Genomic DNA, 24,426 nt, shown 5'->3' on the forward strand with positions numbered 1-24,426 from the left:
AGAGAGGTCATATTAATGACTACATGGTTTTCTGGTATATGGATACATATTTATTTGCCCAGCCTCTCATTTTTTTAATATATATCTAGCTGTCAATGGACCTTCATTTTATTTATTTGTATGCAGTGTTGAGAATGGAATCTAGTGCCTCACACATGCTAGGCAATTGCTCTACCACTAAGCCACAACCCCAGCCTAGCCCCTCCCTTTTGAACATTTAGATTAAGTTTTTTTTCTTTTACTATTATAAACAACTCTGTAAGCCTGTGTGGTGAGGCACACCTGTAATCCCAGCAGCTCAGGAGACTGAAGCAAGAGGATGACAAGTTCAAAGTCAGCCTCAGCAATTTAGCAAGGCCCTAAGCAACTTGGTGAAACCCTGCCTCTAAAAAAATATGTTAAAAAGTCTGGAGAAGTGACTCAATGGTAAAGGCCCCCTGGGTTCAATCCTCAGTACCAATAAATAAATAAATAAATAAATAAAGGTATGGATGTGACTCAGAGGTTAAGTGCCCCTGCGTTCAATGCCTTGTACGAAAAAAAATAAATATTAAACAAGTCTGCAAGGCCAAAGGCAGTGTTATTATTTTCCTATTGCAAATAAGCATAAGGATGTCCCAAAAAGTTAAACAGCCTGCCCAAGGTAACACAAACTGTCAGTGGAATTGGTAGGCCCTTCTGACACTCTGACTAGTAAGCAATAGGTTTCCTGCCAGCCCTTTAAGGCATTCACATTCTAATGAAAGAGAGAAACTGTCAACACTACAACTATGAGTCAGAATGAAATCAATTCTCTCTAAAACCAAAGAACTAGCAAGATCAACTGAAAAATGCTCCCATACCCCACCCTGCCCCACCCCCCCACCAAAGATATATCCCTATCCTAATGTCTGGAACCTGAAAATATTACCTTATGGCAAAAGGGTCTTTATAGCAGTGATTCAGAAACATGAAATAAGGAGATCATCCTAGATTATCAGTGTGGGCCCTAAATGCTCTTACAAGTGTCCTTCTGATTATAAGAAAGAAGTAGAGGAAGATTTGAAACAGGTCAAAGAGAAGACAATGTGACTCAATAGATACAGACTGAAGTGTCACCACCACAAGCCAAGGAATGCTTTGGAAGAGCTACCAAAGCTGAGAGAGTCAAGGGATGGATCCTAAGGAAATGTGGCCCAGTGATTCTGATTTGTGGCTTCTAGTCTCTGGAACTATGAGAGAATAAATTTGTTGTTTTAAGTTACCCACTTTATGGCAATATGTGAGGGCAGCTTCGGAAAATCAATATGACAAGTAGTAGATTATAAGCCTGAAGAAGCAGCAATTCACCCCAAATGAGTAGGTTATGGGAAAAATGGCCATTTGACCTAAGCCCTACAGGACAGAGAGGACTACCTTTAACAAGTATTAGGTTTTGGATATGAGTTATCCCCCCAAAACCTCTACTAATGCAGGAATAGTCAAAAGACCTGCTTGAGTTGCTCTAAAACTTATCTGAACTCTGCCAAATATTAACCCCAACAAAGTGAAATCCTCAATTAAATTGAGCTTCAGAAACTTCTTTTGTTCCTCATATAAAAGGTTTCACTTTTAGAAGGTCTACTAAGCCAAAGGCCACTCTTTCCCTTTTAAATCCAGCAGAAAAATAACAAAGCAATATAAAATGGCTCTGTAGTTATCTTTTCTTAAACTCTTCTTTCTGATTCTGGAATTCTACAGATAGAACCTCCTCCTCTTTCAGTTGGAATTAGATCCAAAGTCAGAACATCTTAGGGAACAGCCCTGCCAGATGTGCAGTTCCATGATATTCCCTTGCCACTCAGTCCACTGGATTTCCAGAAAAGGCACCCAGCCACACTAACTCAGGCCTTTGGAATTTTCCATCCTTGGCTAAAGTAAAGGTTAAAAAATAAATAAACACAGTGATAGCTCTGTCCCATGGTGAACAGTTTTTAGTCAAACAGCAGAAAGAGGGAAAGAAGAGGTGAGAAAAAGTTGACAAGGGATGATGTTTCCTGTGCATGGTGGAAAGGAGAAGCAGAGAAGCTGGCGATGGAAACCAGACACACAGAAGATTTGCCTAGAAGGTGGCAGTACAGAGAGGTTAACACCAGGAACATGAGTTGAGGAAAATCAGAATGAGGCAAGAGGGCTGAGGGTGTAGCTCCAGGATAGAACACCTACCCAGTAGGCAAAGTCCCTGGCATCACAAAAACAAGAAGGGGGAAGAGCAGTTATGGTAGTAGAAAATAGAAAGGGGGAGAAAGTGAGTTAAAAGGGAGAATTAATAAAAGGAGGCCAGCCCCAGTGGGGGGTCACAAATGATCAGAGAGGCAGCCTCCATTTGCTACTATTCCCCATCAAGCAGGTTTGGCTGCTTTGAGAAATACAGGTCTGGAATAGGCATGAGATGCTGCCCCCATCTTCCACCCTGACAGTGGTTAGGGTGGAGGAAAGGAGGGCAGGCAGGCCTGGAACCCTAGTCCCTCCACCCTTGGTTCACAAAAGAAATCTGTCCTCTATAAGCATCTAGTGGTCACACGTCTCTGACCTCTAACTCATTTAAGCTGGAGAATTTGGTCCAAACTATCATAATACAGTGGAGAGCTGCATACATACAATTGCTTTCTAAATTCCTTACCTGACTGATCTGGGTTCTTGAATTACTTAGGTTGACAGCATGCACTGCCTCCAGGCCTGAATAAAGGTCTATTCAACCCTTTGCTACTGGGCAAAACCATTCTGCTTACCTAGAACAATGGCTGAAAGGTTTCATTTCTTCCTGTCTGAGTCTAAAAATATACTGCTGCCCTTATTAAATATTGTTAATATTTTAATCTGTTGTCTTGGTCTATTGTCATCAAGAAAAAAAATCCTTCAGTTCTCTCAGATTAAATCCTTGTTTTACCTTCTCTCAATACCCCCACCACCTTGTCCTAAGTAGATTTAATCCATTAAAAAGAAACCAGTGGAAATAGATTCTCTGTTTCTGTTCAATTCCAGCAACAGCTCTCAAAGCATTTCCCTTGGGATTTTAGCACGAACCCAAATGAAAGTGTCTATCGTTTTCCTCAGCCAAGGCAGCCATCTTTCACAGCTCAGCATACCTTTCTCTTTCTCCCTGTCCAACACATCACTGTCTAGTTCCTTGTGTTATACACCATAGTCCCAGAAGTTCCAGAGGCTTCTAAGGAATCATTGCATCAGTGAGCTGATAAATGAGCTTCATCATTTATCATTTGTGATAAAGCTAACTGATATAATGATACAATCATGGAATTCAGTTGAGTGCCAGTAAAAAGGGAGAAAATCAAAATCATCAAAGCAAAATAATATAAGTCAGGTTGAAGGGAAAGAACTCATAATTTTGAGAAAATGAACATCCATTTCTAAAGAAGATTTCAATAGGAGTACAGTTAGTACCCTTTCATGTTTAAAAATTAGCAATTAATCTACATGGGTTAGGAAAAAACTTAATGTAATCCACTGAAAATATCTGAATTTTTAACTTGAATTAGCTTATAAGGAGAATTGGAACTATTAACCTACTGAAGGGGGAGGGGGAATAGAATATGAGAAAGTGAAAATAGTTAATGTACATTTTGTCTCTACAGATATTGAAACAATATCTAAGAGTTTCCCCAACCTCTTATATAATGATTTTCAATGCACTACAGCCAGGTCTGTTACCCAAGGGCCTGTAAAAAGATAGGTTGGGCCCAGAAGAAATACAGTCATAGCCAATTAGAATTGATATAAAAATAGAAAATGCAATCACATCTATGATCGAGTGTTTCTTCAAAGCAGTAAGGCTCTGTGCCATCAGAGCATCATGGATATTATACTGGCCAGCAATGAGGAGGGCTGGTGCAAATGTGATCAGTCAGGAAGCTTTTGTGGTATGCCTCTCTAGGATGGCAGGGACTAGATTTAGTGAAGAAAGGAAATTTCCATTTATCTCTCAATTGAAATTACCATGAAACTCAAAGAAACTTGGAAAGATTTTCAGGTCTTTCCTTCTGCTTTCTCCAACAATGTGTTTTAGAAACCCATCTCTGGGAAAAGGTCCTGTGATTACCTTGAAAATGCAGTGCCCCATCTAACTTGACCTTCAAGCAGGATAAAGATTCTCTTACTTAGGACACATGAGAGGCATCTTAAGACTTTTCAGCCAGAGTTATTCTCTGCGATGTGAAACCATCCCTTCTCTTTTAACACCCCACCCTCCATATGCACATCACCCCTACCTCTTTATTTTGTTCTTTAACTGAGGATGGAAAATTCCATAGGCCTGAACTGGCTAGGTGCCTGCTAAGTGTCTGGCCAGCTTATATCCTGAAACACCTCAAGTCTGAAAGCAGTGCCCACTACCAGAACTCCAGATGGAGGGAGTCCTCTGTGGGGAAAAAATTTAATTACGAAGAATTTAAGAAAACATCCGAATTGAAATTGCAGACTACAAACCTGTATTGCTTTCTTTCAGCCCAAATTCTCAAAAGGGATTGTACTTCCTCATTGGAATTTTGTGAAGACTTCTGCACCTGGCTCAGAGTTGGCCGTTCTGTCAGATCCCTGCTCCTCCTCCATCATAAGGTCAAAAACCCAGCTGGGAATCCATCTGACCCCAGAATCCCATCACTCCTCAACTTCCTCAACTTCTAGCAATGACTCGTTTGGTATGCAGAATACTGATTCCCCCAAATTGGCCACATATCAATCCCTGGAATCAGGGAGTATGTCACTTCACATGGCAAAGGGGACTTCACATATGTGATTAAATTAAGGATTTGGGGATGGGGAGATTATTCTAGATTATCTCATAAGTGGCTGGGAATGTAACTCTATGGTAGAGCACTTGCCTAGCATGTATGAGACCCTAGATTCTATTCCTAGCACTGAAAATAAATGATGTCTAGTTTGGGCTGGGGCTATATATAACTCAGTGGTAGAATACTTGCCTAGCATATATGAGGCCCTGCATTCAATCCTCAGCACTGCAAACAAAACAAAACAAAGAAAATCAAATAATAAAATAACAAAATGAAACAAGTGTTCTCACAAGTGAACAAAGGAGGCATTACAGTCAGAGACTAAAGAGAAGGTGTGAAGATGGAAGCAGAGTCAGATTGAAATGATGTGAGAAAGACTGAAGCAGCTATTGCTAGCTTGAGGATGGAAGAAGGGGCTGTGAGCCAAGTAACACAGGAAGCCTCTACAAAGTAGAAAAGGAGGCAAGGTAAAGAATTCTCTTCTACAGCTCCTGGAGGGAGTGCAACCTTGCAAAACCTTGATTGTAGCCCAGTGAAACCCATTTCAGATTTCTGACCTCTGGAACTATGAAAAATATATAAATAAATCTGTGTTCTTTTAAGACACTAAGTTTGTGGCAATTTGCTATAGCAGCCATGGGAAACTGATACAATACAGCCCAACCCTCAGCAGGGCCACTGACTGGGCCCCCTCTGAATTCTTTAAGTACTCACTCCCTCAGTCTACAATTCCACTGGGCTTTAGCACAAGCTATTATATCATCATGGTAAGGATAGGACACTCCTCCTCAGGAAGACCAGCAATAAAACCAGGACTTATATGTGGAGGAGCTGGGCAAGTAGCCAGAAAACCAAAAGAGGGGTTTAACTATTGATAGACTAGGGGATCAAGACAGGGTGCTGGGGGTACAGCTCAGTAGTAGAGTGCCTGCTTAGTATGCTGAAGGCCCTAGGAGGAAGGGATGGGGGAAGAGATGGAGAAGGAGGAGGACGACAGGGACATATGGAACAATGACACAAAGGGGACAATGAATAAGACCAAAATCCACTGACTGGAAACGAATTTTGAAGATAGCGTATAACCAGCAACCGATACAATTTGAGGCCAAGAACCTGGGCTGTGAATGTGAGAAGCCCCTGATGTCTCTGAGCCCAAGGCAGGGCTGAGCAGGCAGTGGATGGAGTGACTCCAGCTACAAGTAGAGAGGAGGGAGGCAGGGAGAGAGAGAATGAGAGTGCTGGGCTTGTTATTACAGAATTGAAGTGTGAAGCCTCATAGAATTCTTCTCTGGCTCTCCTGGTGAGAATTCTGCCAGGTTGTTTGGAAGGGACAGACAGAGGCCAATTTCCTCTGCAAGCAGTCATATCGGTCACTAGTAGTAAAGCAGCGAGTCTCCCCAGGGTCAAGTTAGCAGGGAGAACCTTCTTTGCTTCACAAGCAATAGAGCATGTCATAAACACTCTATGGGGCACAAATGAGAACTACTGGTCCCTGTGAGCTTTTAAATAACGATTTAGTTCAATTTATGCAACAGTTTTCTTAAGAGAATTCTCGGACTTAAGTTATTTCTTGGTGGTAAGGTAGGCACCTTAGAAGGTAACATGCCCTTCTAGAGGTCTCTAGGAAACCATTTAATGCACTGAAGCATTAGGAACTTGTTAACCTATGAAAATAAACTGGTTGTGCCAATAGCACTCTTCCATTCACACCGTGAACACTGTGAGAACAGGCACTGCAAGGCACAAAGATGGCCACTTCTCAAGTGGGGAAACTAAACTATAATACAAATGCATGGAAAGAAACATATGTGGTGTTATTTTTGGACCACGCTAACCCACTTGAAAAAAAAAACACATAAAAACAGTTCCATGAAAATGATCCCAGGTACCTCTGCCCAGCCAGTGTTGTGGAGGTTTGGTTTTTTTTTTTTCCATATAGTTATTCAAATAGCAAAGAAAGAAAGAATGGTCAATTGCTAACAGTTTTTAAACTTGCTTTGGAAAGCAAAAGTCTTAAAACAATTTTGCCCACATTTCTCAGAAACAGCCCCACCCCTCTTTCGTTTTGATCCTACCTTCTATTTTCCCACTAAAGAGACCTAAGCTTGTTTAGAAATAAACATTATTTCCCATACAAGATCACTGAACACACAAGAGGTGCTTCCCCCGCCTGATTCTTTGTGGAACCTGGCTTACACACTAGCACTTCTTACTCTGAAGGAATAGAGAAACCTGGAGTTCATTACCTGTTCTGTCATTTAGCAAATACAGATGACCTATGGCCTGCCTCACTAAAAACCAGGCCTCTGTTTCCTCACTTAGAGAAGGAGGGTGATGACAATGTGGTATGTATTCAACAGAGACCTGTAGACATATGAGATCATAGACATCACAGCATTGTTAATGCTTCTTAAGATGGGGGCTATAAAAACACAAGGTCTTGTCATCATTTAAAAAACATCTCATAGAAATGAATTTCTCAGCCTTTGACACACTTCACCAAGACACTTCAAATAAAGATATTCTGTCTTAGAGAGTTGGAAGAACACTTGACTTCTTAGTTAAATCTCACACAGTAAAATACTTCTAGTCATTAGGGAAAGCCGTGTGATGGGAAAGCTGAATATCAGAATATCTTCAAACACTTCTTGGCAGCTTGAAACATAGACATAAGCTGTCAAGAAAGGCAAAAACATGGGCTGGGGGGATAGCTCAGTGGTAGAGCACTTGCCTAGCATGTGTGAGGTCCTGGGTTCAATACCCAGCACTACAAGAAAAAAAAAGAAAGGCAAGAACACATAACTTCCCATGAAAAACTCCATAGGCAATGAAAATAAAGTGGAGAAAAATTGGAGGAAATCATCAATAGCAAATTTGTGCATGACTGTGCAAAGTTGTGCATAGACAATAGAGAAACCATGTGTAGATGGAACAGTTGGCATGTTTTCCACAGCAGTGACTCTGCCAGGAACCTGTACACGATTCTTAACAGAACTTATCCTGCTATCACAAAACCATAATAGCTGAATATAAAAGGACATTAAGGGGTGAAGTCCAGTGATAGGGGATGTGCTTGGCATATATGAGTTCCTGGGTTCAATCCCTGGCTCCACAAATAAATAAATATATAAAAATATATTAATTTCTTAGGAGTCCTTTAAGCTTTCAATTTTTTCACTAAAATACATTATTTCCAAAATAGGGTTTGCTTTTTTTGTTGTTGTTTTGTTTTGTTTTTTGTGGTCCTGGGGATTGAACCCAGGGACACTCAACCACTGAGCCACATCCCCAGCCGTTTTTTGTATTTTATTTAGATACAAGGTCTCACTGAGTTGTTTAGGGCCTTGCTAAGTTGTTGAGGCTGGCTCTGTACTTGCAATTCTCCTGCCTCAGCCTCCCAAGTCGCTGGCATTACAGTCATGAGCCACCACACTCAGCTCCAAAATAGATTTTTAAAGGTATTTGAATTTCAATATCCAATTGATTTTAAAAGTGAGGATAAATGAGTGAAAGGGATATCAGTTAAGTTTGAAAGGGAAAGGAAAGATTGACAAATTTGTTTTTTCACATGGAGCCCAATTATCCTCTATTCATTCCTTCACATACACCACAGACAGAAAGGTGAATGCTTCTGCCAACGAGTACACATATAGGTTCCCCAGGCTGGATAACCTACCCCAAAGTATAGCAGGGAATGCTCTCCCCACTCAGTCCTGCCAGTCTACTCATCAGACTGGTCTGGAGGCAGAGCCCTAGCTTACACTCACAACACTTTTGAATATGAGTAAATCAGACTAGAAATGAATATTACCAAGAACCTAATGAAGAGGGGTCTGCCAGTTTATTCTTCCAGGAAGGGTCCAAGTCTTGGCTTAGCCATGTAGTTCACCCCTTTGAAGCATGATTTGGAGCAAGGAAATAAGGAAGCAAGGGTTCCTTCTCCCTTGTTCCAGTTCACTTTTATATAATGACTTGAAACATAGAAGGCTTCCCCTGCCCACCATAAAGCCTAGGTATGGGAATGCTTACCATTGTGCCAAACCCTACCCTAAGTGCTTCTAAATGCAAGGACTCTTTTAGGTCTTTCAATAAGGCCAGGAGGAGGTTACCAAGAAGGTTAAATATCTGACCCAGTATCACCCAGCTGGTAAGTGGTTGAGTTGAACTTTGAACCTGGGCAGCATGCTTCTGAAACACATGCTCTTAACCACTCTGCCCTAAGAAGCAGACAGGCAACAGCAGCTGAGACTGTTCATTTCCCCCTCTCCAGTTACTGCTCTGGGAGCCTCCAGGGTGAGTCCCTACAAGGAATCAAAAGGCATCTGGTTCTAGGCTGATATAAATGACAGACTGATGTTACCCACAAACTCCTCTGTACTCCTGACAAAAGACAAATCAAGAGATCTAAATGCCAAGGAAAAATGTATCCTAAAAGTACCCTTAAGATTTACAGAAAAGAGAAACTGCTCAAGCTCCTTCTCCCTCACCATGGTTCCCCATGGTGGTGGTATTATTATTTATTATTATTACTATTATTATTATTATTATTATATTGGTACTGGGGATTAAAACTAGGGGTGCTTAACCACTGAGCCACATCTCCAGCCCTTTTTAAAAATATAAATAAATTTCAACATGCCTTTCCAACAATTTTATATTTAGGAGAAACCAAAATCAGGTAGGCAAATTATTCCTTTGAACTGTACTGCAACATTTTCTTAAGCGTTAAGTAACGGAATGCCATGGTGAGTTACACATGTACACTCTGTATAACTATCTCAGCATATCAGATGTTATCTTTAATTCTTCCCATTCCCATAGAGGGGGCAGGGGACTCTGTAGTCAAATCAATGTGGAAAACACCATAGAGAATAACAATTGTTCATTAATAAAGGCCTGCCTTGTTAAAATCAGGAAGGCCCAAAGTCTTGAAAAATGTTAGGGATCAGAAAGAAAGAAAAGAAAAGGAAGGAAGGAAGGAAGGGGGAAGAGAGGAGAGAGAGAAAGAGAAAAGAGAAGATAATGGGGGAGAGAAAGAGAAGACAGGAGAGAGAGACACAAAGAAAGAAAGACAGAAAGGGTAAGCAGGGGTGGTGGGGGCAGCCATAGGGATGATATCACAATCCAACAGAAGATAGAACCACTAGCATCCTATCTGGTTTCTATCTTGTCTATTTTAGTTATTTGCATGTATGTAATCTTCTTTTCTGGCTTGTGAGTCCCTTAAGGGCAAGAACTATTCTATTAGCCTCCCTGGGCACCTGGAGGAGGCTGGTCAGCCCCTCATCTCCATGCAATTGCTACTCAGACCCAGGGAGCTGGATCTGCTCTGGTACGGTATGGGTGTGGACTAACTTCCCACCACCATTCTAACTGGAAGTCTGGGGCTGGCTTCCAGATTATTTCTCCACGCCCTGCCTCCCATTTCCTAATCACCCCCAAAGGTGCAAGCCTCTTCAATTGACTTATCTCCCCTGCAATCTCCTCTGGGTCTATGTAGCCCTGGCCCTTCCCTGGCTCTTCCACCCTTTCCTGATTCCACTTGGAACACTCTTCTTTGCCCTCAAGAACCCCAGCCTTCTGCCAAAATACAACCCTACATGCTCAGCCTTCCCCTAGAATGTTGTCTCTGCTGCCTTGCTTAAGGAAAACCTGGCTTTTAACAACTCTCTTGAATAGACTTTGCTCATTTTCGTTCCCCCTCCCCTATCACTAAACACATTTTTCCTCTTGTTCACCCAAGCTAAGAAACCTCAAAATCATCTTGACTCCACCTCCGCTTCCTCTGTCTTCATTCCCCCTTTTCTCTAGGTCTTCTCTTCCCCCTTCAAGAATCACCAAATCCATGGGGCTGGGGATGTGGCTCAAGCGGTAGCACACTCGCCTGGCATGCGTGTGGCCCGGTTCGATCCTCAGCACCACATACCAACAAAGATGTTGTGTCCGCCAAATACTAAAAAAAAAAATGGTCTCTCTCACTCTTTCTTTAAAAAAAAAAAAAAAGAATCACCAAATCCTGTTGATTTTATCACTGAAATGTCTCTCACATTTTCTCCCTTATCTCCATTCTCAATGCCTCAATTAAAGCCTTTGTTATCTTTCTCCTGAACTATGTTTAAGTAGTTTCCTGACCTCCAGGCTCTTCTCCCAACACTGAGAACATCCCACACACCGTTGCCCTGGTTTTTCCCATAGTACACATACTGAGTACCTACTTTATTCTAGGCACCATGTGAAGCACTGAAATAGAGAATAGATAGCCCCATAACTTCCTGGCTTACATCCAAAATGTGTAAGAAACATTCTGTGGTAGGACCTTCTAGAATACTGTAGTTTTTTTCACCAACTCTCTCACTCTTTTTACCCTTTACATTTACACATCAAACACTTCATATTACCTTCCCTATTCCTCACAAGAACTCAAGGGAGGTACTACCATATATGCCCATTTCACAGATGAAGGAAAAATAAGGTTACTTGCCTCACTTCACAATGCAAGTAGGTGGCAGAGGTCAGATTCAACACCAGGTCCAACTCTTGAGCTGGTACTCTGCCTCTCACATTTGAAGTAGGACACAAAAAACTTGAAAAAGAGCCCAAACAGAATGATCATGATATGAAGAACCTTGAACCCAAGTCATGTGAGGAATGAAAATAAAAAGATGAAGGCTCTTTGGCTTTGGGAAGGGTTAATTTTTAAATGACATGATGGCTGTCCCAAATATTTAAAGGGTTGTCATGTGAAAGAGGAAGCAAACATTCTGTGTGTCTCCAAACAGCAGAGTTAGGCCCAGCCCGTAGTGGAACTTACAGAGAGTAAATTTTAGCTCATGAGCATTTTCAAACATAGCACTCTAACTGGTAGGAAGTGTTTAAGGAGAAGCTAAATAATCACTATCAGAGATATGTCTAGGGGACATTCCTGCCTTGAGAGGACAAGTGGTCTATATCAGTGTTTCTGTGCACATTACAATACCTGGGTGGTTTTAAAGAATACAAATCCCTGGCCCCATCCCTGACTCAGTGAAACAGAATCTTGGGGCATGGGGACCTTTATTGCAATAATCAAGAACAAAGAAGTAAGTCTGTAAGATGGTTCACTTCAATCCTCAAAAGAAAAAAGAATGGCCAATCAACATATGAAAAACTGGGCTGGGGATGTGGCTCAAGCGGTAGCGCGCTTGCCTGGCATGCGTGCGGCCCGGGTTCAATCCTCAGCACCACATACCAACAAAGATGTTGTGTCCGCCGAGAACTAAACAATAAAACATTAAAAATTCTCTCTCTCTCTCTCTCCTCTCTCACTCTCTCTTTAAAAAAAAAAAACATGAAAAACTGTTTACCTAGTCAAAGACATGCAAATTAAAACACCAATATACTATTTATGTCCTATCTGAGTGCAAAGATATGGGCTGGGGATATAGTTCAGTGGCAAAGTGCTTGCCTAGCATGTGTGAGGCCCTGGGTTCAATCCCCTGCACTGAAGTAAAGGAAGGAAGGAAGAGGAAGGAAGGACTTACTAACCAGTGTTGGCAAAGGAGAGGGAAAATGAATACCCTCATAATCTGTCAGTGAAAGAGTAGTACACTGGAACAACTTTCTGGAGAGCAATTTAACAGTACATTTAAGAGTGTGTGAGTTTGTTTTGCTAGGAACTGAACCCAGGGCTTTGTGCATGCATGCCAAGGCAGGCGCTCTATCACTGAGCTGCATACATGCCCAGCCCTAAAAGAATTTTTTCTTCTTTTTTTGCGTAGTAGGGGTTGAATCCAGGGGCACTGGAACAGTGAGCTATATCCCCAGCCCTTTATACTTCTGAGACAGGGTCTTGCTGAGTTGCCCAGGCTGACCTGAAACTTGTACTCCTCCTGTCTCAGCCTCTCCTAAATCAATGGTGTTACAGGCATGTGTCACTATATCTGGCCTGAAGAGAAATTTTTTTTGAGAAATTTTTAATATCAGAAATTCATGCTGGGCATGGTGGTGCAAACCTGTAATCCCAATGGCTTGGGAGGCTGAAGCAGGTGGACTGCAAGTTCAAAACCAGCCTCAGAAACTTAGCAAGACCCTGTCTCAAAACAAAAACACATAAATTAAAAACACTGGGTGGGGGGCTGGGTTTGTGGTTCGGCGGTATAGCCTAGCACATGTGAGGCGCTGGGTTCAATTCTCAGCACCACATAAAAATAAGTAAATAAAATAAAGGTATTGTGTCCAACTATGTGTGTGTATGTATGTATGTATATATCTTTAAAAAACAACTGGGGATGTGACTCAGTGGTTAAGCCTCCTGAATTCAATTCCTGGTACCAAAAAAAGAAAGAAAAAAAAATTCATATAGTCTTTGTACAGGCAATTCCACTGATAGAAATTTATCCTAAGAAGATAATCTAGCAAGGTTTGTTTTTTTGTTTTTTTTGGGCAGTGCTGAGGATTGAACCCAGGGTTTATGTGCATACAAGGCAAGCATTCTACCAACTGACCTATACCTCCAGCCCAATCTAGCAAGTTTTAAATGCCTTCTTAAAGATGTTCACTCAGTGTTTAGAGCAGCATTGTCCAAGAGAACGCTCTGCAATGATGGAAATGCTCCATACCTGCACTGTCCAATATGGTAGCCACACATAGAGCACTTGGACTACAGCAAGTATGATTTAGGAACTGATTTTAATTAATTTAAATTTAAATAATAGTCATATGTTTCCAATAGCTAAGGTATTGGACAGCTCACATTCAGCAAAAAATTAGAGACTATCAAAATATGTAACAATAAAGGGTGACTGATCTATGGTTTACCCATGATGGATTTCTTGACAGTGTTGCTAAACATTATTATGTAAATTTACATTTACTAACATGTTTATAAGATATTAATAAGCTGGGGCTGGGGTTGTGGCTCAGTAGTAGAGTACTTGCCTACCATGCATGAGGCACTGGGTTTGATCCTCAGCACCACATAAATGTAAAATAAAGATATTGTGTCCACCTAAAACTAAAAAAATAAATATTAAAAAAAGATATTAATAGGTGAAAAACTGATTTAAGTTTTGTATATTCGTTTCAGTTTATATATTTTCATATGAATACAGACTCATGAAACATATACACTAGAACATTAACAGTTCCTTCTGATTAATGAGATAGGAATGATTTAGTCTTTTGTTTTTTGAATTTTTCTAAAATAAATATGTATTTAGTATGTGAAAAAGCAATAAAAAATTTATGGGGCTGGGGATGTGGCTCAAGTGGTAGTGCACTCGCCTAGCCTGCATGAGGCACTGGGTACAATTCTCAGCACCATATAAAAATAAAATAAAGATATTGTGTCCACCTAAAACTAAAAAATAAATATTTTTTTAAAAATTTAAAGTTGTACTGGTGATAAGAATAGGAAAACACTCAATCCAAAGAATCTTTTCACATGTTAGTCTAAGAAAATAAATTCTTCTATTTGGTGTTTAAGTATAAAGGTTCAGCAAGAAGGCCTCTGAGCTGGGAGTGGTGGTGCATGCCTGTAATCCCAAGTGACTGGGGAGGCTAAGACAGTAGGATTGCAAGTTCAAAGCCAGCCCCAATTTAGCAAGGCCCTAGCAACGAGGGAGATCCAGTCTTGAATTAAAATATTAAAAAAAAGGGCTGGGCATGTGGCTAAGTGGTTAAGCGCCCCTGGGTTCAATCCTCCATACCAAAAAAAAAAAAAAAAGTCTCATTTCACAGCAAACTGCCCAGGTCCTTTGGACAGATCCTTCTGGCACTGGCTAGCTCCGAGCCCTTCTAATCTAGAGAAGCCAACAAAAGGAGTAATGAGACAAAATGTTATGTTTGGTTGCCAACACTTAATTTTCCTCATAAGTCTCTGGACTGGAAAGGCTTGGTCAAGAAGCCCATGTTGATCTGGGGGTGTGGGGGGAGCTCAGCAGTGAAGCATGCACAAAAGGCTCTGGGTTCAATCACCAGCACTGCAAAAAAATTTTAAAAACCGCCCAAGTTGAGACTGACTTTATTCCACAATATATGTTCTCACCACCTTACAAATGAGGCTGTGGGTTTTGTCCTATATTAAGTACTTTCCACAAATCCTCCTGGGAAGTGGGATCATGGGAGCTGCTGCATTTTCAATGCTTCCCAGAATTCAAAATTAACAAGCGTTCTGTGCAAGGTAGTTGTGATTGGCGGGTGGGAGGCAGTCAACAGCTGCAGACCCTTTTCAGCCATTCTCTGTTCTGAAGAGCTTCTCTCAAGAATGAAATCTGGCTGATGCTGGTCAGGGACGGATGCGTACAGCTACTCTGCCTCAAGGGGCTACAACTGGTAACATCTTTCCTGATCCTTTGGTGCAGAAAGAATTGAGGGTAAACTGCTGCAGCCACTATTTAAACACCTACTAGGTGACTTTCCGAGGCTGACACAAGGCTCCTCTTAAAAGCATCTAGAATACAACAGGTTTATCAAATGTCTTTGTTCCCCTTGAGGCACAAACAACTATATCCTGAATTATAACAAGAGCACCATTACAACTCTGCATTTTAAACAGGTATACATGCAAACACTTCTCAATTAACATTTGCACGTTATAATGTTCCTTCCCAAGCCCCTAGAGAAATAGCGATTCTGTAATTATCTCTTTCCCTGGATTAAAACTGACCTTCATAAAAATGCTGAATTTACAGGAAAATGAAGCAGCAAAACAGCCTCTCTTTTCTGTGTGCTTCATTATGTGGTTAATAGATTCGTGAAAGTACTAATAACTAAATGAGGGTTTGAATACACAACAACATGCTATATATTCCCTGGGCCTAGTCCTTATAAATTTTTTGAACAGTGAACAAAACTGAATGATGTTAGTTAGCAACATGCCAACAAGAGTGTAACTGTAAAAAAAAAAAAATCTACACCAGAAATACTGTATATTTGTGCAGCTTGGTGGGTTTTCCAGTTCTAACAAGAGAGATACACCAGAGGAAAGCTTGACATGCTGTACTAATGACTCGGGACTCACATTGAAGTTCTAACATTAGTATCTTGGGTTTATAGCAGCAAGTGTAAATCCTACCTCAGCTGTCCCTTAATAAACACTTGAGGCTTAAATCAGAAAAGAGCCAGAAGTTACTGAGGCAGCTGCAACATGGTCGCCTTGTTCTCCAGCTACCCTTGCCTTTATGAACTTTGGTTAAGGGCTCTTTGTGTCAGAAAAGCAGGGAGAGAGTTGGAGAAGGGACAGAGAGGAAGAGAGAGAATCATTTAAGAGTGTACACTCCATTTCAGGTTGTTTCCTTATTTTTCCTTAATTGACTGCACTGCTTTCAAATAGCATTCACAGTGGTGCTAGGAAGAACCTAAAATTGATTCTTGGGCATAATCTGTGTGTATGCTTGACAAACACACACACCCCACATTGGAACTAATGAAAATAAATGAAGAAAATGCCATCCTCATTCCCTTGCAATTACAGGATATCTAGCTAGCATTGTGACTTGCACATAGTAGGGGCTCAATGAATATTTACATTCATAGAATCTGTTCTCCCCACTCCCAAAATCTCACTGTGGGTCACATATAAAGTAATGCATAAATGTCATTCCCCTGTACGGTCTAGTATAAATGTTAAAAAAAAAATCAGTGGACTTGGTCCCAAGTTAGCTAGGCTGATGAGGAAACATGGCCACTGGCAATAGCTTCAAGAAGAGTGTCCTCTCATTAACAGTTTTTCCAGTGGTTAAGAAGGAGCACAGCACCTGTACTGCACAAAATTCTTTTAAAAAACTAAAAATCTGGGAGAGAATGTTAACTTTTTGCCACTGAAGATGGCAGGTCAAACATTGGTCATTTCCCAGGGGAGGTTTGTGGTGTCCCATTTATCCTTTTGAGACCACAGTTGCCCACTGCACAGTTCCCTTCACATGATGTGGCTAGGCACCCCTGCTCAGAGAAGGTTTTCTTTCTTTCTGAATTTAGGAAAGCATTCCCTATGCTAGGCAGATTGAATCACTTGTTAATAATCACCAAAGATGAGAGCACTGGTATAAATGCCCTGCACACAGCTTGTCTTCTTCTCAAAACTGGCTGTGATGACAAGCTAGGTTTGGATCTGACCTCAACAGGTCCTCACTCCAAAATCTGAGTGAAGTACACAATAAGACAAATCCATTAAAACAACATTAAAGGTCTGGGTTTAGCTTCACTAAACAGCAGGATTAAACTTTCAAGGGTCCAGCCACGATAAAGAGATTTCTTTAAAGTCACTTGGCTTTGCACAGTTGTAGCTATTAGGGATCAGATTTTTATCTCAAAGGTACATATTTTGCCTTTGATCCTCCTCCAGAACTCCCACTAATGTCAACTTTCTCCACTGTTGGGATCAGGCCCCTGGCCTCCCTTTAATGTTGGTTTTATTGCTGATTCTACAAGATCAACAGAGAAATTACAAGGAAAAGCTGTGAAGTTCCCTTCCCGCGACAAGTTGTGTTTAAAAAAAAAAAAAACTCTCCTAAATGATGAAATTTAAACACAGCAAAGGACATACTAAGATTGAGAGATTAGAGACAAAAACAAGCAAACAAAAAACCCAAAATAACAAAAACAAAGTAACAAAACACAGGCTAATTAACCAGTCCGATTGCTTATTTTAGGGTTTGTTCGCTAGTCCAGGAAATTGGCCACGAGTGTCTAGAAAAGAGGAGAAAGTGCCCCTTAGCACCTTCGGCTTCCCTCTGGAGTCAAACAATCCGGATGAGGCTGAGGGTTCGCTGGGAGGGCTCCCAGGGGGTCAGCGCGTTCTCCAATCCCCATCCCCCAGCCCTGCCGCCTAGAAAACACCTCCAGCCCATAGCGGTAGGTCTGACACCAGGTCCTACATCCTTGGACTGGCACACTCCAATTTCCTCTAAAACCGTGTTCCCTTGCCTCTGTAGCGCTCGCGGGTCTCAGGGGACACCCTCAAGCAGCGGAGATGGAGCCCGCGCCCACTCGCCCACCGAACCCCGTTGTTTTCAATCCACTCTCTCCGCGGCGGCAGCACCCCTTCACCCATCACCACCCTCTCTCCCTCAGTAGCAGGAGGAAGTCGCTCTGCTTCCTCTGTTCTCACCGCCAGTCAGAGCTTGGGCGCCCGGGGCTTTTTGGGTGGGGTTCTTTTTTTGTGTGTACACACGGTGTGCGTGTGCGCGCGAGAGAGTGTATGTGCAAAAGGCTCATCGCATCCTTCCGCCTCAGCTGCCTCAGGTGCTCTCTAGAGGATTTCAGGATCTCACCGTGGCCCTCGTCCTCAGCTCTTTGTGCCGGGTGCAGGGCAGCGCGAGGTCCGCTCTCCAGTTCATACCCCAGGCCCCAACCCAAGCTGGAAGCCCGCGCTTCCCCCGCAACCGTCCAAGCCGGGCTTTGCCCGTCGGCTTCCATCCCGGCGCACGCCTCAGCCGCGCAGGGCAGCTCGAGCGCTGTCAGCAGGCGCCAGGGACTCGGACCCCAGCAAGCGGCAGCCGGTGGGAAAACTTACTGGCGCGGAAAAAGAGCTCTCAGCGCACCCGGCTGCCGCCGCAGCGTCTGTCCTACCCCGGGCCCCGCGCGCGGGAAGCACAGCGTGGCTCCCAAAAGGAGCGCGTCGCCCGGGACGCCCAGTCCCTCGGTCACTTACCAGCACCACTGAGCCCCGCACGGCCTCCGACACGCTCTGCCGGAGCTCAGCCGCCGTGCCCGGCTTGCTGAGCCGCTTGGTGAATTTGCGCACTTCGGCCATGGCAGAGGCGGCGGGCAAGTCTCCGCGGGCGTACTCACTGCCCCGGGCCGGGGCGGCCGCGGGCGCTGCTGCTCCCTGTGTTTACACGCCGGCCGGCCACCTCTCAGCTCGGTGGCAGCGCGGCTCCCTCAGCTCCTCCCTCCCACCCGCCGCTCCTCCCTCGTTCCCTCCTTCTCTTCTTTTCTCGCTTGCCTGGCTCTCTCACTGTCCTGCCCCGCGGCGGCGGCAGCTCCCTCCCCTCAAGAGCACAGGCTCCGCTCGCCAGCAGCCTAAGAAGGAGGGTGTGTCTGGAGGGGAAGGGTGTGTGGAGGGGGAGGGAGTCCTAGAGGTGGGGGCGAGGGTCACGAGGGAAGAGGGGGGGGAAGTGGCAACCACTCGGGCTCCGCCCGCAGCTGATGTTGCTGGTGCAGCCGCATCCGGGAGGCAAGATGAGACTGCTTCTTTTTTCGAGTGTGTGGGGCTAAAGGGAAGTCGGAGGGGTGTGATGAACTGTCTCCCGGACTCGGGCGTGCCCTACCCCTGGGCTCCTTCCCTTCCCTGAGACTCAGTGCCAACCGGTGGGCTGGAGGACCCTCACTTCCCCCACCCCGCAAGCCCCCAGGGCCCTTGCGGCGAGGGGCTGGGAAACAACGTGGAGCAGCCGCCTATTGTGTGCTCCGCTGGGGTAGGGTCGCGCAGATGTCGAAGGAGAGAGAGCGCTTTTTCTGGTCTGAGAGGTTCGCCTGGGTCCTTCTTCGCAACCACACCGTTTTCTTTCCCAGACGTCCACCTTACCGGAGCAACCCCAGGGAAAGAAGCAGGCTTTGGGAAGTGTGACCCTCTGTGGTAGCACCCTCTCGCCCAGGCGAGAGAGAGTTGGGTTGTGGGGCCTGAGCTAGTGGCAGGTGGTGTAGTCCAGCAGTTACTGCTCCAGAAGCTGGGTACAGTGGCACTGGGAAGGCCAAGGCCTGGGCTTTTAATCTGCTTCAAGGATTTACCAATCTTGTAGAAGCTTTTGCTTGTGCACTGAAACAACCACTTTCCATTTCCTACTCCTTTCCTTATCCTCACCAGCTTCCAAGAAATTGTTTTTCCAAGAATCAAAGAACATCTGACTAGGTGTAAAACACACATGCTTAAGACAGAAATAAGGACTGGAATCTTGAAGTACTCCATAAAACTTCCCCGAGTGCCCCATTGATCTGGCAGTTTTCTATTTGGTTACTTCATTTATTGAGTTTGAAAATGACTGCTAATATAGGGAGCCAAGCATCCCTCTGAGAGGATTCCTACTATTGCCCATATGGCACTTCACCCACTTTCCCCAACTTCAAAGAGCAAACAGTAGCACCTACATAGGGAACTTCGTTATGGAAACAAGAATATGCTTGATGCTTTCTGTGAACCCAAAAAATACCGCCAAGTCTCTTAGCAGCAAGCCTGTTCAGCAGCCATCACGGTTAGTCCCAATAAAGCACAGATGGAAGAAGGGTCCTAGAGGACCTGAGACCTAGAAGTCCTCTAAAAGCAAAGGTATTGTGTCATAAATCATGGCATTGTACTGTGTGCATGCACATGTAAAATTTAATTGTTGCATACAGGTACATCAGCATAAATTCATGCTCTCTGTTCCAGGAATGCCTGTGTGGGTTGTACTTGGAGTGACCTCCACAACAGCCATAATATATATGAGCCCAAATTTAATGCTTCAGGTACAAGGCAGAGTCATGGGTTTTAGGGAACAGAGGCCCAGCTGCAGGTTCTATAAATCATAACTGGGAAAAAAAAGCATGATATTCTCAGGCTCCTTAATTAGTGGGATAGCATGGACTTCCACTCAGTTTAGGCCAACGGGATATAAGATCAATGGTTGAAAGGAGGGATCCTGGAAAAATTTTTCTGCCTTGGTGAAAAGAGATGAGGAAGGAGAACTCTGCCTACCATTCTTCCTGAGACAGGTGTTTCCTTGTGGAGCCTGGGCCCTGGGCAGCCATATTGGAACCACGAGGGAAGAACAAGACAATCTTAAAGAGATACCAATCCAGAATCTGACAGTATTGAACCAACCCTAGTACTGCCTACCTCTGAATTCCTTTTCATGTGAGGAAAATAAATCCTTGTATTTTATACTGCTTTTAGTCAAATATTCTGTTACTTTCAGCCAAAAGCATCTTTACATTCTATTGCAACCAAAGAAGTTAGGCATCATTTAATAAGACAGCCAAGGTCCCTCCTCTCCTGGAGCTTATGTTCTCATGCAAACAAATGAGCATGTGCTTTCAGAAAGAGATAAATGTCACGCAGAGAATTAAGGTGATATGACTGAGAGTAACTGGAGATGGGGTCCTAATTTAGAAATGTAGTCAAGAAAAACTTCTTTGAGGAGGTGAAAATTGAGCTGTGTCTTGAAAAGAAGAAGTCACAGGTAGAGCACTGCAGGCAGCAGGAATGAATTGGGAATAGACTTGGTGTGTTCAAAGACCAGAAAAAAAAAAAAAAAGGCCTATGGGGCGAGAACATAGAAGGAAGAGGAATGGTACATATGAGATGAAGTTGAAGAAGTAGGCAATTTTCTGGAGAGTTTTGTGAGCCATGGGAAGCATATGTCACACTTATGGTGCACAAACACCATCTGGCCATTGTGTAAGCTCCACACTCATTCCGACAGTGTAGGTTTTACTTTTTCTGCTTTAGGTCTTCTGTTTAATTACATCAACATTGAGCATGGTGTTCTGCACTGAGGGAGAACGAATATGAATTAAAGACACCATCCATCCCCTTCAGGAAATAAATGAAGTACACAAGGGAATGTATTTATAGCAGGGTATTGTGGCCCATGCCTATAATCTCAGTGACTCCGGAGGCTGAGGCAAGAGTATCCCTAATTCAAGGCCAGCCTCAGCAATTTTAGTAAGGTCCTGTCTCAATTACAAAATAAAAAGTGCTGGAGGGATGGGTGTGTGGCTCAGCAGTAGAGCACTTGCCTAGCGTGTGTGAGGCCCTGGGTTGGATCAAAAAAATAAATAAACAAAGTAAAGGTATTGTGTTCAACTACAACTAAAAAATAAATGTTTTTTAAAAAGGGGGCTGCAGATGTGGCTCAGTGGTTAAGTGCCCCCGGTTCAATCCCTACTACAAAAGAGACAGAGAGAATATATATGTGATACAAAATAGTATGTGATAAGGACAATACTCAAGGTAAAGAGAGAGGCAAGAGAGATCATATCCAATTAGAATTTTTGGAAGGCTTCCTGGAGGAGGGGACATTTTAGCTGGACATCAAGGAATGAGGATCTGAACATGACTACACTCATACAGCAAAGAGAAACTGTAGGGGCAATTCTATAGCCTCCAGGAGGACATTTTATTGAGTGATTTATTGCCTATCTTTTTTCTTCTTCCTTCCTTCCTTTTTTTCTTTCTTTTTCTTTCTTCTTCCTTTCTTTCTTCTTCCTTTCCCTATCTCTCTACCAGAGATTGAGCCCAGCTCTATCACTGGGCTACATCCTCAGCCCTCTTTATTATTTTTTTTATATTGTGACAGGATTTCCCTAAATTGTTGAGGCTGACCTCAAACTTGTGATCCTCTTGCCTCAACCACCCTAAATTGCTGAGATTACAAGTGTGAATTACCATACTTGGCAACTATTGGCTTTTTGCTAATCTCATTTCAACTGCTATCACAACATCCATTTCTTGCTATACATTTTTATTAAGCTGAAATTTCAACAAAGAACAATTAACCATTTTAAAGTGTATAAATCCATTGCACCTAATGCATTCAAAATGATATACAACCACTACATCTCTAGTTTAAAAGCTTCTCAAGCTGGGGATATAGCTCAGTTGGCAAAGTACTTGCCTTGCATGCACAAGGACCTGGGTTCAATCCCCAGCCCCACAAAAAAAGGTTTCTCATCCCCCCAAAAGAATACCTGTATCTGAAGTAATTTTTAAGAAATTACTCCCATTTTCCCATCTCCCCATGGCAACTACCAATCTGCTCTCTTTCTCTATAGATTTGCCTATATTGGATATTTCATATAAAAGAAATCACGTTTGATTTTTTTTTCATGGTACTGGGGATTGAACCCAGGGCCACAGGCATGCTAGGTAAGTTATCACTGAATTACATCTCCAGCCCCAAGTTTGATTTTTTTTTGTGTGCCTGGCTTCTTTCATTTAACATGTTTTGGAGATTTATCTAAGTCACTGCATGTATCAGTAATGCATTCCTATTTATGGCTTTAGTGTCCCATCACATAGATATATCAACTTTATTTTTCTGTTTATCCACTGATGGACATTTGGGTCATTTCCTCCTTTTGGCTAGTATGAATAATGCTACTATAAACATTCATATACAAGTTTCTGTGTGGACATATGTTTTCATTTGGATATGTACCTAGAAGTAGAATTGCTAGATCATATGGTAATTCTATACTTAACTTTCTGAGGAACTGCTAAACTGTTTTCCGCAGCAGCTGCACTATTTTATATTCCCACCAGCAATGTACAAAGGTTCCAATTCTTGTGTATCTGGCCAACATTTGTCATTTTTCTGTGGCTTCTGTTTTATCTGTCTCATTCACATAATCATGACTATGTTCTCATTGGAAAAGCTTCACACAATTTGTATCGAGTGACCCTTTTATGCTGGGCATTGTTTTAGGTCTTCCCTGTCCAACAGAACAGGCACTAGCCAAATCTGGCTATTGAGCACATGAAATGTGGTTCATGTAACTGGAGAACTAAATTTGTAATTTTGTTTAAAGAAACACATACGTAAATATAAAAACTGTTGCCATTTATGATGGCATGCACCTGTAGTCCCATTTAGATGATAAAATGTAAAAGTCCCTTTATATCCCACTTCCACTTCCCACCATGAGATCCCCACTATTAGTTCATATATAGGGATATACATGCACAGATATTTTTTCATAAGTAGAACTGTTCTGCAACTTATTTTTACCAATTGATATCTTTCAGAATTTTTTCAATGTAAGTACACACATATATACCTCATTTATCTTTTTTTTAAGAGAGAGAGAATTCTTTTAATATTCATTTTTCGGTGGACACAACATCTTTATTTTATTTTTATGTGGTGCTGAGGATCGAACCCAGCGCCCGGCACTTGCCAGGCGAGCACACTACCGCTTAAGCCACATCCCCAGCCCATACCTTGTTTATCTTAATAGCAGAAGAGAATTCCTTAGCTTGAATGAATCATGTTGATTAGTTTGTTTATTCATTCCCTGAACAAATATTTTTAAAGTACCTACTATGTGCCAGGCACTGGTCTAGAGACTTAGAATAAATCAGTCCCCTATAGATGGACATTTAGATTGTCTTTAATATTTTACTATTAGATACAGTGATGCAATAGTAATCCTTATATAGGTATCTTTGTTTACAGGTGAGAGGTTTTATTGGCATGGATTCATCAAGTGGAATTTCTAGGTCAAAGGGTTCAATGACATTTCTAATACTTGTATCTTGAGTTAGTTCAATTAGGATAGTGTTAGTGTGGCAGGTAAATTTGCGATAAAAGTCCAAGCTATTTAACAAATGTAGAAAAGAAATCACTTAGCATGGTGGTGTATACCTATAACTCCAGATTCTTGGGAGGCTAAGGCAGGAGGATCTCAAGGCCAGCCTGGGCAACTTAGTGAGACTTTGCCACAAAATAAAAAATAAAAAGGGCTTGGGATGTTGCTCAGTGGCAGACCACTCGTGAGTTCAATTCTCTAACCCAAATATACAAAACTCAATAATTACTGGAGCTGGATGACCAGTACATGAGGATTAATTAAACTATACTTTCTGCTTGTATATATTATACATAAAAAAAATTTGTGATGATGGGCCAGGAATGTGGTTCAGTGGTAGCTCACTTGCCTGGCATACATGAGGCCCTGGGTTCATGTCTAGAAGGCAAAA

General features: G+C 42.5%; 1 protein-coding gene across 3 annotated transcripts in view; it reads right to left on the reverse strand.

Moving 5' to 3' along the window:
* The window catches only part of Dock11 (dedicator of cytokinesis 11), a 186,028-nt gene extending 167,291 nt beyond the window's left edge, over positions 1-18,737 (reverse strand). For 2 of the 3 annotated variants that reach the window (XM_013356047.4, XM_021722391.3), the window contains exon 1: positions 18,400-18,734. In XM_013356047.4, the coding sequence (XP_013211501.3) occupies positions 18,400-18,501 (102 nt within the window). In that variant the 5' untranslated portion in view covers positions 18,502-18,734. Of the gene's footprint in view, positions 1-18,399 lie in introns of all 3 variants that reach the window. The other variant, XM_021722393.3, reaches the window with a different exon arrangement.
* Between the last annotated feature and the right edge of the window lie 5,689 nt (positions 18,738-24,426).

The sequence above is a fragment of the Ictidomys tridecemlineatus genome, chromosome X, assembly GCF_052094955.1.
Source record: "Ictidomys tridecemlineatus isolate mIctTri1 chromosome X, mIctTri1.hap1, whole genome shotgun sequence".
NCBI lineage: Eukaryota > Metazoa > Chordata > Mammalia > Rodentia > Sciuridae > Ictidomys > Ictidomys tridecemlineatus.